The sequence below is a fragment of the Vipera ursinii genome (assembly GCF_947247035.1).
Source record: "Vipera ursinii genome assembly, chromosome: 3".
NCBI classification, from domain to species: Eukaryota; Metazoa; Chordata; class Lepidosauria; order Squamata; family Viperidae; genus Vipera; species Vipera ursinii.
In genome coordinates this window covers 96,749,004-96,761,943 of record NC_139516.1, presented here as the reverse complement: position 1 = coordinate 96,761,943, position 12,940 = coordinate 96,749,004, and the positions used below count along the sequence as shown (strand labels likewise).

The window sequence follows — 12,940 nt, the reverse complement described above, 5'->3', positions numbered from 1 at the left end:
AGCTTTTGAATTTAGTATATTCTCATTTAGTCTTTAAAAGTAGTTCCTTTCTATTTTGATAGATCACTAAAATATTAGGTAAAAATTATCAAGAAATAATGGTGTGCCTTACATGGCAATCAAAGTTTTTTCACTGTTGAAAGGGCTTGTTTTACAAGAAAACAGTTAATTAAGAATGTTTTAATGAGGCAAGCTGTGATCCATATGAGATTTTATATAGTTGTCAGTGTTCTTATTCCAAGACATTATCTCTAGTGGAGCAAGGGAATTCTTTAAAAACTGATAGCATTGGTGCCACATAAAATCATGTTTGAAAATTATGTATACTCGGCTGAAATTTCAATCCATGGAAGGAATTTGATTTGTATTTTTTTCAGTTGTTTTTCACTCTCCTTCATTTTTTAAAATAATCTTTTAAAAATTAAATTAATGTAGAATATTTGCGTAGTGAATTTTATTGGCACATAAAATAGCAATTGTACCACCAAGCTGTGCATGCTTATTATTGCACATTAACACAAATATCTTGATACCGCCTTTCTCTTTCCTGCCATTGAAAACCTTTTGGTTAATATTCTTTTTGTAATATTTTAAAGAATTAGATAATTTTTTAAAATTAAAAAAATAATTTTCACACATTAAGTGCTTCATCTTAAATATCTCCCTCTTAAGCACATCATTCCCTCCCCCCCTGCTGTACATGCTTTCGACTGGATTTTTCTTTTTACACTTTGCAATAATTTTTAGAAAAGTCCTTTCTAGTGTAGTTTACGATGACGATATTTTCCTGCTTTTTCTTTTGCTGTGTTGGCACAGGCGTTGTGCTTATTCTGTTGCAAGTGGTTCCAGTATTTGATCAGTTCGCTAGGCTGGAACTGATGGGAGGTAATTAGATGACTATATTTACAGCTGGAATAAGAAACCCGCCAGTGATTGAAGACAAACTCATTGGGTGGGGGCATTGGGTCAATTCTCAGTTTGGCAAGACAGATGCCTACATATACATCTTCTAAATGCAACCGTCTGATACTCAGTGAAACCTTAAAAATTCTTTCTGCTAAATCTCCAGAAAACACATAGCCAGTACCAGAGCAGAATACAGGGTAGCGTTCGCTTGGATACAGATCAGGTGGCATGTACCACTTACTGTCTTTGTTCCGATTAGGTGCATACCCCCTCATTAGATAGCCAGTAAAGTATTTTTGCCGGGGAGGCAGCTCTGGCTTCAAAAGCTTATGTATTAAATACTCTGTATTTACAAACATGTCACTGTCAGTTTTCATAACATACGGAACGTTTGGGCAGTAGGTGGCCACCCAGTTCATCCCCATGAGTGTTTTAATTGTTAAGTTGTAATAAGTATCCAAGTATTCTTGTTGGATAATATCATGGTATTGCCTGCTTTCTTCTAGGATGGCTTGCTGAAGGTATCCATTTAATTTAATACTTAAACCTAGCAAAAAAATCCGAACTATTTGAATCCCAGGTGCTAGGCTTTCATTCCCCCAGGTTTGCCTGATAGCTTGCCGAGGTTCCGCCTGGCCTGGTTCTGCAGCTATAAGAAGTATTAGGAACGGACTTGATTCCTGGCATTTTTCAGGTTCATTGATGATGTATTTAAAATGATATGTAGCTGGATGCCCAGTTCCTTTTGCATTGTATATACTCCCATTAGCACTGAGCGTGTTCTCTAAACCAGTAACTCCCTGAGGTGACACTCCTGTATCATTGGAATTAATCATCTGTGGCCTCAGGGTTTGAGGGACAGCATCTTTCCAAATGGTCCTTAAAGAGCTGTAGTTTGTTTCACTTTTTGTTGATCTAAATCCCCGTGTAGTATATGCCACAGGGTTTTCTTTGTATCCAACTCTCCCAGGCAGCCAATCATGGTGATTAAAAAACAGAAATATAGCAAAAAGGAACACAAGAGAGAGTAGACCAATGAAGTGTGTACGAAAGAGAGACCGTTTGGTATTCCAGGTCATCTTGGCAAAGCAGCAGTGCCGCCTTCTCCACTGAAGCATGTTGTAAGTATCCAATAATGGATATGAAAATGATTGAAGGAAATGCTTTCTTCGTTGGGATCCACTGCTATTTCATGGAATTCATCTTGCGTCTTTTATAGGCAGATGGCTAATGACTGGCAAGCTCTGCAAAAATCAAATGAGATTTAAGATAATAGCTTTTTAAAGGTTGCTTTCATTTTATAAGGAACATATGAAAAAGAAGAGGGTTTTTTAACAGAAAGAGGAAACAATGTTAGTAACTTATGCACTACTGTTAACTTTTCAAATTATTTCTTATTTATTGGTTTGGCATCCAAACCATCTTGGTTATTTATTCCCTTTTTACAGTTGGTAAGTTAGCTCCCAAATTTTCTTGATTACTTCTAAGTCCTGCAGGTTTTGAACTCATATTCTTCAAATCCATATCCAATACTTACCCAGTTTGCTGTTGTTAAGCTTTTGATTTGTGCAATCTGTTTTAAAAGCTATAAGAGTAATATATGACACCGATACAAAAGAAGATTACGTGCCTGTGGTTTTAAAACTTTCTACCTTCAAGAATCCCTTCTGTATCTGCCACTGAAGTTCTTGGGTATAGCTCTTGTGTATAGTTCTTGTTACTTTTTTTAAGTACTTTCTAATAACAGGGTTGCTACAATCCCATATACTTACTGGGATATATGTTTTAAAATAGGTTTGCTTGGAGCAAGATGATTAATGACTTGAGTCAAACCAACATATGGGTTCTCAGTAAAGATCAAATATAAAGAACTTGGTACCCAGTGGCAGGAGTATGTGAATTAATTAAAGCTAATTTGAATGCATTACTAGTATGATTCACAGTATCTCGTCTCAGTGTTTCTTGGGAAATTGTCATACACTGATAAAGGGGCAGTCGTAAATGACTGATTATAGCAGAGTTCTGTTAGTCACAGTATGTTGCTTGGCTTGTTTCCATTGGCCCCTCCTGTGTCCAGAAAGTCAGTGAGAATATGCACTTTTTAAAATTAATTTTCAGGATGCAGATAACTCACTTAAATATCCTTCAGAACCAACAAATATTGAACATTTTGATTCATAAGTGGTTTTAATCCTTTTAAATGTGCTTAAAAGTTATAATAGAGTTAGATATTATTTTCTTTACATGATTATATTATACTCAAAAAATCACATTAAATAACCCTTTCGCTTCTAAACTGTTGCGATTCATTTGGAATTCCAACTGTATTTGCACATACAGACCCATTCCCTATGCATTCTAGTACTTCCTAGAAATAAATCAGCCTTCATAGAAAAGATATACATATCAGATACTATAAGCAATATTTAAATATTATTGGTAGGTCATAACTAAAATTTTATAAAAACATTTCTCACTATTACTTCATTTTTGTATTGTAGAATAAAGGTAATATAAAAGTTTCATGATACTGCATATTAAAACTCAAATATTATCCTCAACTGAGCCTTTTTGAACACAATATAAATTGATTTGTGATTCCACACATCACCTTTCTTATTTGTTTTAAATGCTGGGGCTCTGAGCAGGAGTAAAAGTCATATGTACATTTTTAATAAGAAATAATACTTTTTAAAATGTAAATTTACACTGTAATTATTGACTTTGCTGCCTCTTAAAGGCTATTTTGACTTTTTTTTTTATTTAAAAGAGTACTGTTTTGCATGGATGGCATATTCAATGTCAGTTTCTCATTTTAAAAATTTTGATTGAGGGATTATGATGTTAAATTGGCCTTCAACATGGTGTTACCTCAAATAGGAACTTAAATATACAGTAGCAAAAACAGTTGGAAATAAATGGGAATACAGTCTTTTAATTTTTTTCAGTAGACATTAAGGAAAATTCAGTACAGTATGGAATACGTGTGAAATCTTTTGGTATTTCAAAAGAAGTATTTTCTGTCGTTCAGAACAAAAGCTCCAGTTAATCGTACTAACTACCACTAGGAGGAGCAAGTAGTAGGCTTAGCTTTGAATTGTAGGTTGCTGTACATCTTTGTAAAACTTACACCATCCTTGAGCTATAAATTAAAATTCTCAAAACTGTCTCTGGAACAATAAATATCCTATTAAACTAGCCCCTTTGAACTTGAAAGGTTTCAAATTTAAACATCTATAAAAGCCCTGGATCAATTCTAACATATTTTAATAATTTCTGATTTATAATTTACATTTTTAATTTAAAAATTAATAAATTAAAATCATCTTTTTGAATGATTTGTTTGTATTTTAATATGTATTAATTGCTTGAGATAGTTAACTGGTGCAACTATGTGGAGGACACCATAAAGACTTCCTCTAAGCTATGCTGTTTTAGAATTAGATTTTATTTGAACTAAGCTGCATCCTTAGTGCACTTAATAGTGCACAGAAAAGGATAATCTTTTCTATTATAATATAATAATAAGGTGATTTAAACATTAATCGATATATTACATTATATCCAATCAAATAATACATAAAATACTTAACATAATCCTAGCTGAAAACAATTACATTGGTTTTGTAAGAAAATTAGCAATTATATCAGTTACTTAATATTTTTGCATGTATGTTACAATTTTGTAATGAGAGGGCACTTATTTTAAGATTTAATATGGCTACAATGTATTTAGTATAATGTGTCAAAATACATAGATGCATGTACATTTTAAAGTTGGTTTCTCCACAGAATGCAAAATGTTTACTAGTTTAGGATCCAAAACACTATGTGTGGCATCAAAACACTCTGGATCTTTCTCAGTTTCAAGCATCCCCAAAGCCACTCTTGAGGGTCAGAAAACTACATTGCGCTGAGATAAACAGCGATGGAACTGTGAAAGCTAGTGCTTGCTCTCAGATCATAAATGGGCCACTTTGGATCATGGCCTACATTAAAAAGCTATTCTGAATGCCTCCTCGAGTTTCAGGTGCTCAGCTCAAAGTGAATACTAAATTGATGTTGTTTTGTTTTAGTTATGGACTTGCATATTTAAGTTGCCCATAAATTATTTTTATCTCTTGAGAGCTCCAGTCAGTAATCAGACTATTTGGGAGGGAAATATGGAAAAATGTAATTTGATCTATTAAGCAGGGCAATTTTTAAATGTCTGTATTAAATGGGGCCTGATATTAGTTTTGACATACCTGCATTGAGACTTACCAGGTGGGGGAATCTTCATTAGTCATTTTAAAATCCTAATCATTTAAATAAAAATCCATGGAATGTAAAGCAACTTATTTTTTGACTGAGGGTTTTTAAACATTATACATGATAGATATTTCAAAATACATGTTCTCAGGTTGTTTATTCTATTCTTGTAATTTACCTCAGCTTTTGTCCTATTATTCTCTCAAAACCAGATTTATCCATTTTTTTCTATATTATTATACACATTTATGCTTAATAGTTGTTAATGATTTAGTATTAGTTGTTGGCTAGGGTTTTGGAAGAGAAGGACTCAAGCAGTAAAGCAGTATTAAAATTGCAATAGATTGAGGTCTTCAATTTTTATTGCAGATAAGTAACGTGTTTTTTCCAATGAGCATTTCAAACAAAACCATAAAGTTTAATTGATTATAAATGCTGGCAATTTAGTTGCTTAATAACAGCTTTTTATTATTATACAGCCCAAAAGATCACATGCTACTCAAAACTTGGGATGATGTGATATATACCCCCATCTTGAAGGAAACAGTGTATTGATGCTTCCTTCTGAGAATTCTGATGGTTATTGATATTTCTACCCAGCTGATCCTGACACTCAAATCCCAAATCACTCCTTTTCTTTGGAGCCCTTTTAGAGGATTGTGTATGTCAAATCAGGTGTGGCTGCTGATAATAATCAGATGGCACCGGGTTTTAGGGGCTGAGGGAGTGAATCAAACCTTGAAAGGTTGAAGATCCTATTGAACTTACTGGACTGTCTTAAGTCTGCTCTGATGGTTTTCAGAATATGTCACATAATAGCTGTGTTACTGAAACACTAGTAAGAGTTAAATTGTTCCTAGTTTGATTACCTGGTATTTTTTAAGACAGAGAGAATGAAGGAGATTATTTTATATAACTTGTTATTGCTATTAGTCTTTCCTTACTTGTCTTTCTCATTTTTCTAATCTCCCCAGTCTTAACAGTAGACTACAGGTGAGGGTTTTCTCAACAAGCACATTTCAGTCCAGTCACATTTTTATCAGCTCTGCACACAAAAAGCCCTGTGTGTGTGTGTGTGTGTGTGTGTGTGTGTGTGTGTGTGTGTGTGTGTGTGTGTATGTGTGTACATTATATAAATGTATACATTAACACAGTTAATCATCCATGGAAGCATTTACTCTGACTTCTAGATGAGTGGATGACAATGCTCTCTATTCTGTTAAGAAATCATGCACTTGAATGAAATATCATACAATGATTTGACATACCTTCCTTTTTCAGGCCATTTGTAGCATGAAAAGATCATGCCCACTGCAAGTAGTTTTGGCACACCATCCCTTCAGCCAAAAAGATGCTATCATCCATTCTTTTATCTCCCTCCCCCCCAGCAGCCTGCTGCCCAAGACTGCTTTTCAAGGCATTCACTGTGTCCATCTGTATGCTTCCTGCTCCGCTTCCTTCCCTGATCACCAATCTGCTTTTCTTGATTTTTCTGTGGTCATCTCTCAAGAGACGGAAACAGCACTTCTAGTTTCCACCCTCGCAGACATTGTATGCTGCTGCTGACAAAAGAAGCATTGGAGCTTTTACAGTTGGTGGTTCCCTTCTTGGACAATGCAGTGCTGTGTTCTCTCTTCAGTATCCATATTTCTAGTGGCAATGTGAGGCAAAGCAGCAAGAACTAGCTAGAATCAGGAGCTGTTCTCCGGGTTTTGATAACAAGATTTAGCCCACTTTCTTCATTGTTGCTAGGCAGTAACCCAAAAGGATGAGTTGAAAGATGTGAGGAAGAAAAGGGATTTAGCTGAAGGTTTTGTTCACAAAAATCCAATCCGTAGTTCTTCGGCTGCTACACAGGAAGGCAGCAGTTTAAATGTGGGCTTTTGACAGATGCTGTCTTCTGACAGAGCAGAATTTCACGTCATTGCTTGCCTATGTCCCACGTGACAGTTTGCATTCATTCGGACTAAATCTGAAAGCAGCCAGAGAGCTTACTGCTTTTGCTTCTCTTCAACAGACGATACACACATCCAGCATAGTGTTGAATGAATAAAATGAGAGATAATGAGATTGATGAGATCAGTGTGTTTTCCTCAATTGCCTTCCTTTATTTTTAGTGTTATACATTGCCACTTCTTAAATGTGTCTTAAGGTCAGATATTAGTTTATCTTAATCCAAACAGATTTCTGCATTATATAAATGCAAACTCTTTACTATTGACCTTTTAACATTTTTCAGAAGCTACCTTGAGATTTTTATAAATTATGTTGAGGTAAATTTATCTGCTTATACTAGACACATGCCTTACTTTGAAAATGTTAGTCAAAACAGTTTCTGCCTGTTTGAACTTCACCATATTTTAAATATATAAAACAATTACATCATTAGGGTTATTATTTTGATACCCATTTCTTTAAAAAAAATGAGGCCAAAGGTTTAATTAGTGAGCATTTTATTTCCATGTGGTTAAAAAGCACTTGAAGAATTCCATTAGTCAGGCGTGAGTACAAAAGCATCCTTGTTTTTATGCACATCTGAGAGGGGGGCAAATGATGTTTGCATCATGATGTTATTGTAATAATAATGTATTTGTGCTGTAAGCATTTTTATGATTTCTACTAGATTCCTTCATCTCAACTGAGATTAAAACACATTGACTTTGATAGGAAGATATAACCTTCTTGACTCGCAGTGATTATAGCTTTGTTTTCTACAAATTTATTTCTATTTCCTTTGTATTAGAGTTATTACTTTTGATAATAAAATAATTTTAACTGTGCATTGTGTAAATACATTTTTTTAAAAGGCTTTCCAAAATCTCCTGCCATTCAACTCCATAGGATGAGCCATGGTTTGGTTTGTAATGCAGTTTGAAGGAGAAAGGTTTTTTCTTCTATTTAAGATTGGCATCATGTTAAACATTTGTAAATATTAGAGGTTAAACATTTTTAGCAATTAGATCCTCATTCATTTTCTTTCCAAGCTTAAAAAAAAATCCCCAAATGTAATTGTCTGTGACTTTAGGAGTCTTTTGTGAAGGAATTTGTCAAAAACTTTTTGCAAATCCAAATAAACAGAATATTATTGCCAGAATATTGTTTTACCCATTTATTGACATTCTCCAAAGCTTTAAAAGATTACAAATTCAAGACTCAATTTTTTCAGAAGCCACTTCTATTCGTTTTTTTTTTTTAAAGAAAAAGAGTGGGTCTGGTACTTTTTAAAATTGAATAATGGTTTTGATCAGTGTACCCTGGAGAGAGATTTAAATAACAGATTTATAATTTCCTTGATCTTTCTCTCCTGATCAGGTTTTTTTTTTTAAAATGACTTTGTTTTGGCTACTGACTGCAGAAACTGGCATTAGAAATAAATTAATCTGTTTTCCTCTACTTCTACTTCTTCAAACTGTTCTGCATAATGAATGCTGGTGTAGGATTAAGGAGGTAGACTAATAATGAGGAGATCCACACTAATCTACCTCAGCTCAGAAATTCACTGGGTGATTTTGGACCAGTCATTCGTAGTCCTTACAAACCTTACGAGTTTATTGTTGTAGGGAAAATTAGGAGGAAGTAATTTGTGCACCACCGTGAGCCCTCTTAATGAGGTGTGATATAAATGTGATAAATAATTCATGCTAAAAATTAGAGAAATATATATTCTTCTTCGTCAATGGGGTGTGCAAGCTTAAGAATCATTTCTATGTAATTGAGCCAATGGAGTGGTTGAAGTGAACTCCTTGATTATGATGGTTATTCTGGATAATCATTCTCTTATTATTTCATATCAGCTCCATATTATGGACCCATTTAGTTATTGTTTCAGAGATATTTCCTTACCAAAGAGGGGGGAAAAACAAAATGACCATAGGTGGGCAAAACAGCAGTGGGAGAGGGAGAAAGCCAACTTTCTTCTGGTTCTGAATTGAGTTTCCTTGTGGAAAGTAGTCAGGAAACATCAGAAAGCCACCCTTACTCCCTCAAGCAGCCACAACTTTCTCAGATTTTATTCCCTTCGGAATCCTGGATCTCAGATTTTGGACAGTTCTGTAAGTAAGTCCATTTGAGATACCTTGGTTCAAAAATTGTTGCACCATTTTGCCTCATTAAAGATTATGGGAACAAAAGTTTTAATAGTATATGGATTGCTGTTACTAGAAAAGTAAATGTAAATGCTAAAAGGACATATTTAACACATTTGTGGAAATATAACCATGGATATATGTATCCAAACTATATGAAAGTATAGTATTGTCAGCTGCCCAGATTCACCTCAACAGTGAGATGGTCAGCAAAGAAATTTAATTAATTAATTAAATGGCAGAGTATGTATGCTGGATTTCATCAAGGTCAAAAAATGATCACATCAGATCACAAAATGAAGTGAGATAATTCAGAATAGATGTTCATTTTTCCAAAGTGGAGCTAAACCATCTGAACCCAGTGTGTGCTAATTCTCACAAGCTCCATTCCTGATTCCTTTCTCCAAGGTCCATCATATTGAGAAAATTAATAAGGAACTATGAGAGGAGGGGAGGCTGTATCTGTCTAAAATTCCATATGATTTTTTTTGCCAATAGTTAGCTGTACAAATTCTATCACATCCTGCCCTAAAATAACATTCTGGATCACACACACACAAAAAAAAATCAGCATTGGCAACAGCACTCCAGCTGTCATCCTAGTTTACCCTTTTACTCAATGTGATCCAGGCACTAGCCTAATAGCACATTGGCCTGGAACAAAGAACATTTTTTCTCAGTTTTGTTCAGTTGATCCAATAGGAATCCACTGGCCAATTACTTGAACAATTGCATCTTGGTTTGTAAACTTTTCAGTTTGTATGAAACCAACAACATGTCCATGGTAACTCTTCTCAAAAGGTTTTTTTTTGTTTATACAGTTTTTTAATGGTTCTTGAGCTATTCTGACCTTTGGCTATTTTGTCATGTTTTATTATATTTTAATGACCTATTTCCATCCACCCACACATTGACAAACCTAAGAAAAACTTCATAAATTAATTCATGAAGTGGTTCTGCCCCCATTTTCTTCTGATACCATGTCTGATGCATCTCTATCCTTTCATACTTAATTTCAAAATAACCTAATTTACCTGTTTTTTCCACATTAATGTTGCTAATATGCAGCCTAACTATAGCGCACACTCCAGTACTATCTATTTAACTGTTAAGATGGTGTAAAATAATCTGCAATTATGTTAAGCAAATAAGTCAACTGACAGTTTGTATGGTTGCAGCAAACACAATTTCCTGTATCTTTTGTCATATACAGTACCAAGAGTCTACCATCCCCAGTAAAATATATTTGATTCAAGATGATACCTCTGATTGTTCTTTTCCCAAAGATTGTTTTCCCTTTTTGGAATGACACTGTTCTTTACTAATATATTCTTTGTGACTACAGAGGAACTATCAACCTGAAAATGGAATCTGTCTGTTGCATCTTCAAAATTTGTTGTACATAAACTTCTCTGTCCTTTTAGCCTTTCCAGTTCTCCAAGGAACAGAGGTTCTTTGCAGTTTCATTTCAGTACCTTCTAAGGAAAGGTCAAACACACTTTGTTTCTGAATAAACAGTAGAGCCATATTAATAATGACAAACTTGTATTGTTAATGTTAGTAATAAAATGAATATGGTAGTAATCCAATAATGCAGAATTGTGGAGAAGAGGGTTGATATTTATAACCAAGTACTACAAATATAAGATTAGTATCTAGTGTCTGTGTATGATTTATAGTGTCGTTTCATATAGATTTAGCTACTTCAGTCATGAGCTTTTCATTCAGAAGAAACCTGTCTTCTGAACATGTGAATAAATAGATGCTTAATTTTTCCTTATATTTTGAAATAATAGTAATAAATTATAGTGTTAATTTCAGGTTTTCATCATACCAGAGACACTTAAATCAAAATGCTGTGTATATTTCTAGTTTTTCATTTCCCTTCAGTTTAAATTCTAACTCACCCTAGCTCCTATTAATGTTGAGAACCATGAAGTGGCAAAGGTTGTGGAAAAGGTTTTTCATGCTTTTAATAATCCTTGAGATCAGTCGTTATTCCAAATGTATAGCAGAAATATATTTTAATGTACTTCTTCATTGTCAGACTTTTTTTAAAAAATGAGTACAAATTATGAGACACAGTTTATATTAAAATATACATGAACTGAGAGTTGAAATTTCTTTTGTGACAAATATTTGGTGATGAGACCCCTCCTCAAGAAGCCTGCCATGGACCCGGCTGTTTTAAATAACTATCGTCCAGTCTCCAACCTTCGCTTTCTGGCGAAGGTTGTTGAGAGTGTGGTGGTGCATCAGCTTCCTCTGTTCCTGGAGGAAACTGATTATCTGGACCCATACCAATTGGGTTTCAGGCCCAGTCACAGCACAGAGATGGCATTGGTCGCGCTGATGAATGATCTCTGGTGGGCTCGGGACAGGGGTTGTTTCTCTGTCCTAGTCCTATTAGACCTCTCACCTCGACCATGGTATCCTACTGTGGCGTCTCAGGGGGTTGGGAGTGGGAGGCACCGTTTTACGGTGGTTCTCCTATCTCCTGGGCCGCTCACAGTCGGTGTTGACGGGAGGGCAGAGATCTGCCCCGAGGCCTCTCGTTTGTGGAGTTCCTCAGGGGTCTGTTCTCTCTCCCCTCCTGTTCGACATCTATATGAAGCCGCTGGGCGAGATCATTCGTGGTTTCGGGGTGGGGTATCATCAGTATGCTGATGATACCCAACTTTTTTTCTCCACCATGAACCAACCCAGTGATGCCCTCACTGTGATGTCCCATTGCCTGGAGGCGGTCCAGGTCTGTATGGGGAGAAACAGGCTTCGTCTCAATCCTGCCAAGACTGAATGGCTATGCATACCGGCATCTCGGGTTAACCAGACTATTCCATCTTTAACGATGGGGGGTGTGGTGTTACCCCCGTTGATAGGGCTCGCAACTTGGGCGTCCTCCTGGATTCACGGCTCAATTTTGAAGATCACATAGGATCCGTGACCAGAGGGGCTTTTGCCCAGGCCCGCCTGGTGCGCCAGTTGCGACCCTATCTGGACCAAGATGCCCTACGCACAGTCACCCATGCGCTCGTGACCTTCCGGTTAGACTACTGCAACGCTCTCTACATGGGGCTGCCCTCGAGTACCACTCAGAGGCTTCAGCTGGTGCAAAATGCTGCTGCGCGAGTTGTGATGGGGGTTTCCCGATACTCCCATGTAACAACTCTACTCCGCAAGCTGCATTGGCTTCCGGTTGCCCTCCGGGTGAGATTCAAGGTGCTGGTGATGACCTATAAAGCTATAGGCTTGGGTCTGGGATATTTGAGGGAACACCTGCTGCCGGCATCAAGTTCCCTTCGTCCTATAAATGGCTTGGGTCCGGGATATTTGAGGGAACACCTGATGCCGGCATCAGGTTCCCTTCGTCCTGTGCGCTTCCACATGGAGGGCCTTCTCAGGGTACCACCGGTAAAAGACTGCCAGCAGATAACACCCAGGGGAGGGCCTTCTCAGTGGGTGCGCCTGCCCTTTGGAACCAGCTGCCCGTGGAGCTTAGGACTGCCCCCGACCTTCGGTCATTCCGCCGGGACCTGAAGACCTGGCTCTTTGAGCTTTCCGGCCCAAGCTGAGAGTTTTTAATTGGGGTTTTATATTTTTCAGGGATCAAATTTAATTATTTTTAACTGTTTTTAACTTTTGTATTGTATTGACGTTTTTAAATACTTTGTAAACCGCCCTGAGTCCTACAGGAAAAG

The 12,940-nt window shown here is 36.4% G+C and overlaps 2 protein-coding genes across 2 annotated transcripts in view; one reads left to right on the top strand and one right to left on the bottom strand.

Moving 5' to 3' along the window:
- The window catches only part of CDC73 (cell division cycle 73), a 146,313-nt gene that overhangs the window by 86,824 nt on the left and 46,549 nt on the right, over positions 1-12,940 (top strand). The gene's annotated exons all lie outside the window — the stretch shown is intronic.
- Positions 499-2,039, bottom strand: B3GALT2 (beta-1,3-galactosyltransferase 2). The gene has a single exon (XM_083358601.1). It carries the CDS (start codon positions 2,022-2,024, stop codon positions 759-761), a length of 1,266 nt encoding a protein of 421 aa, XP_083214727.1. The 5' UTR covers positions 2,025-2,039; the 3' UTR covers positions 499-758.

Excerpts from the sequence above, each read along its gene's own strand:
- B3GALT2 (XM_083358601.1), bottom strand. The coding sequence starts at position 2,024 with ATGCTTCAGTGGAGAAGGCGGCACTGCTGCTTTGCCAAGATGACCTGG.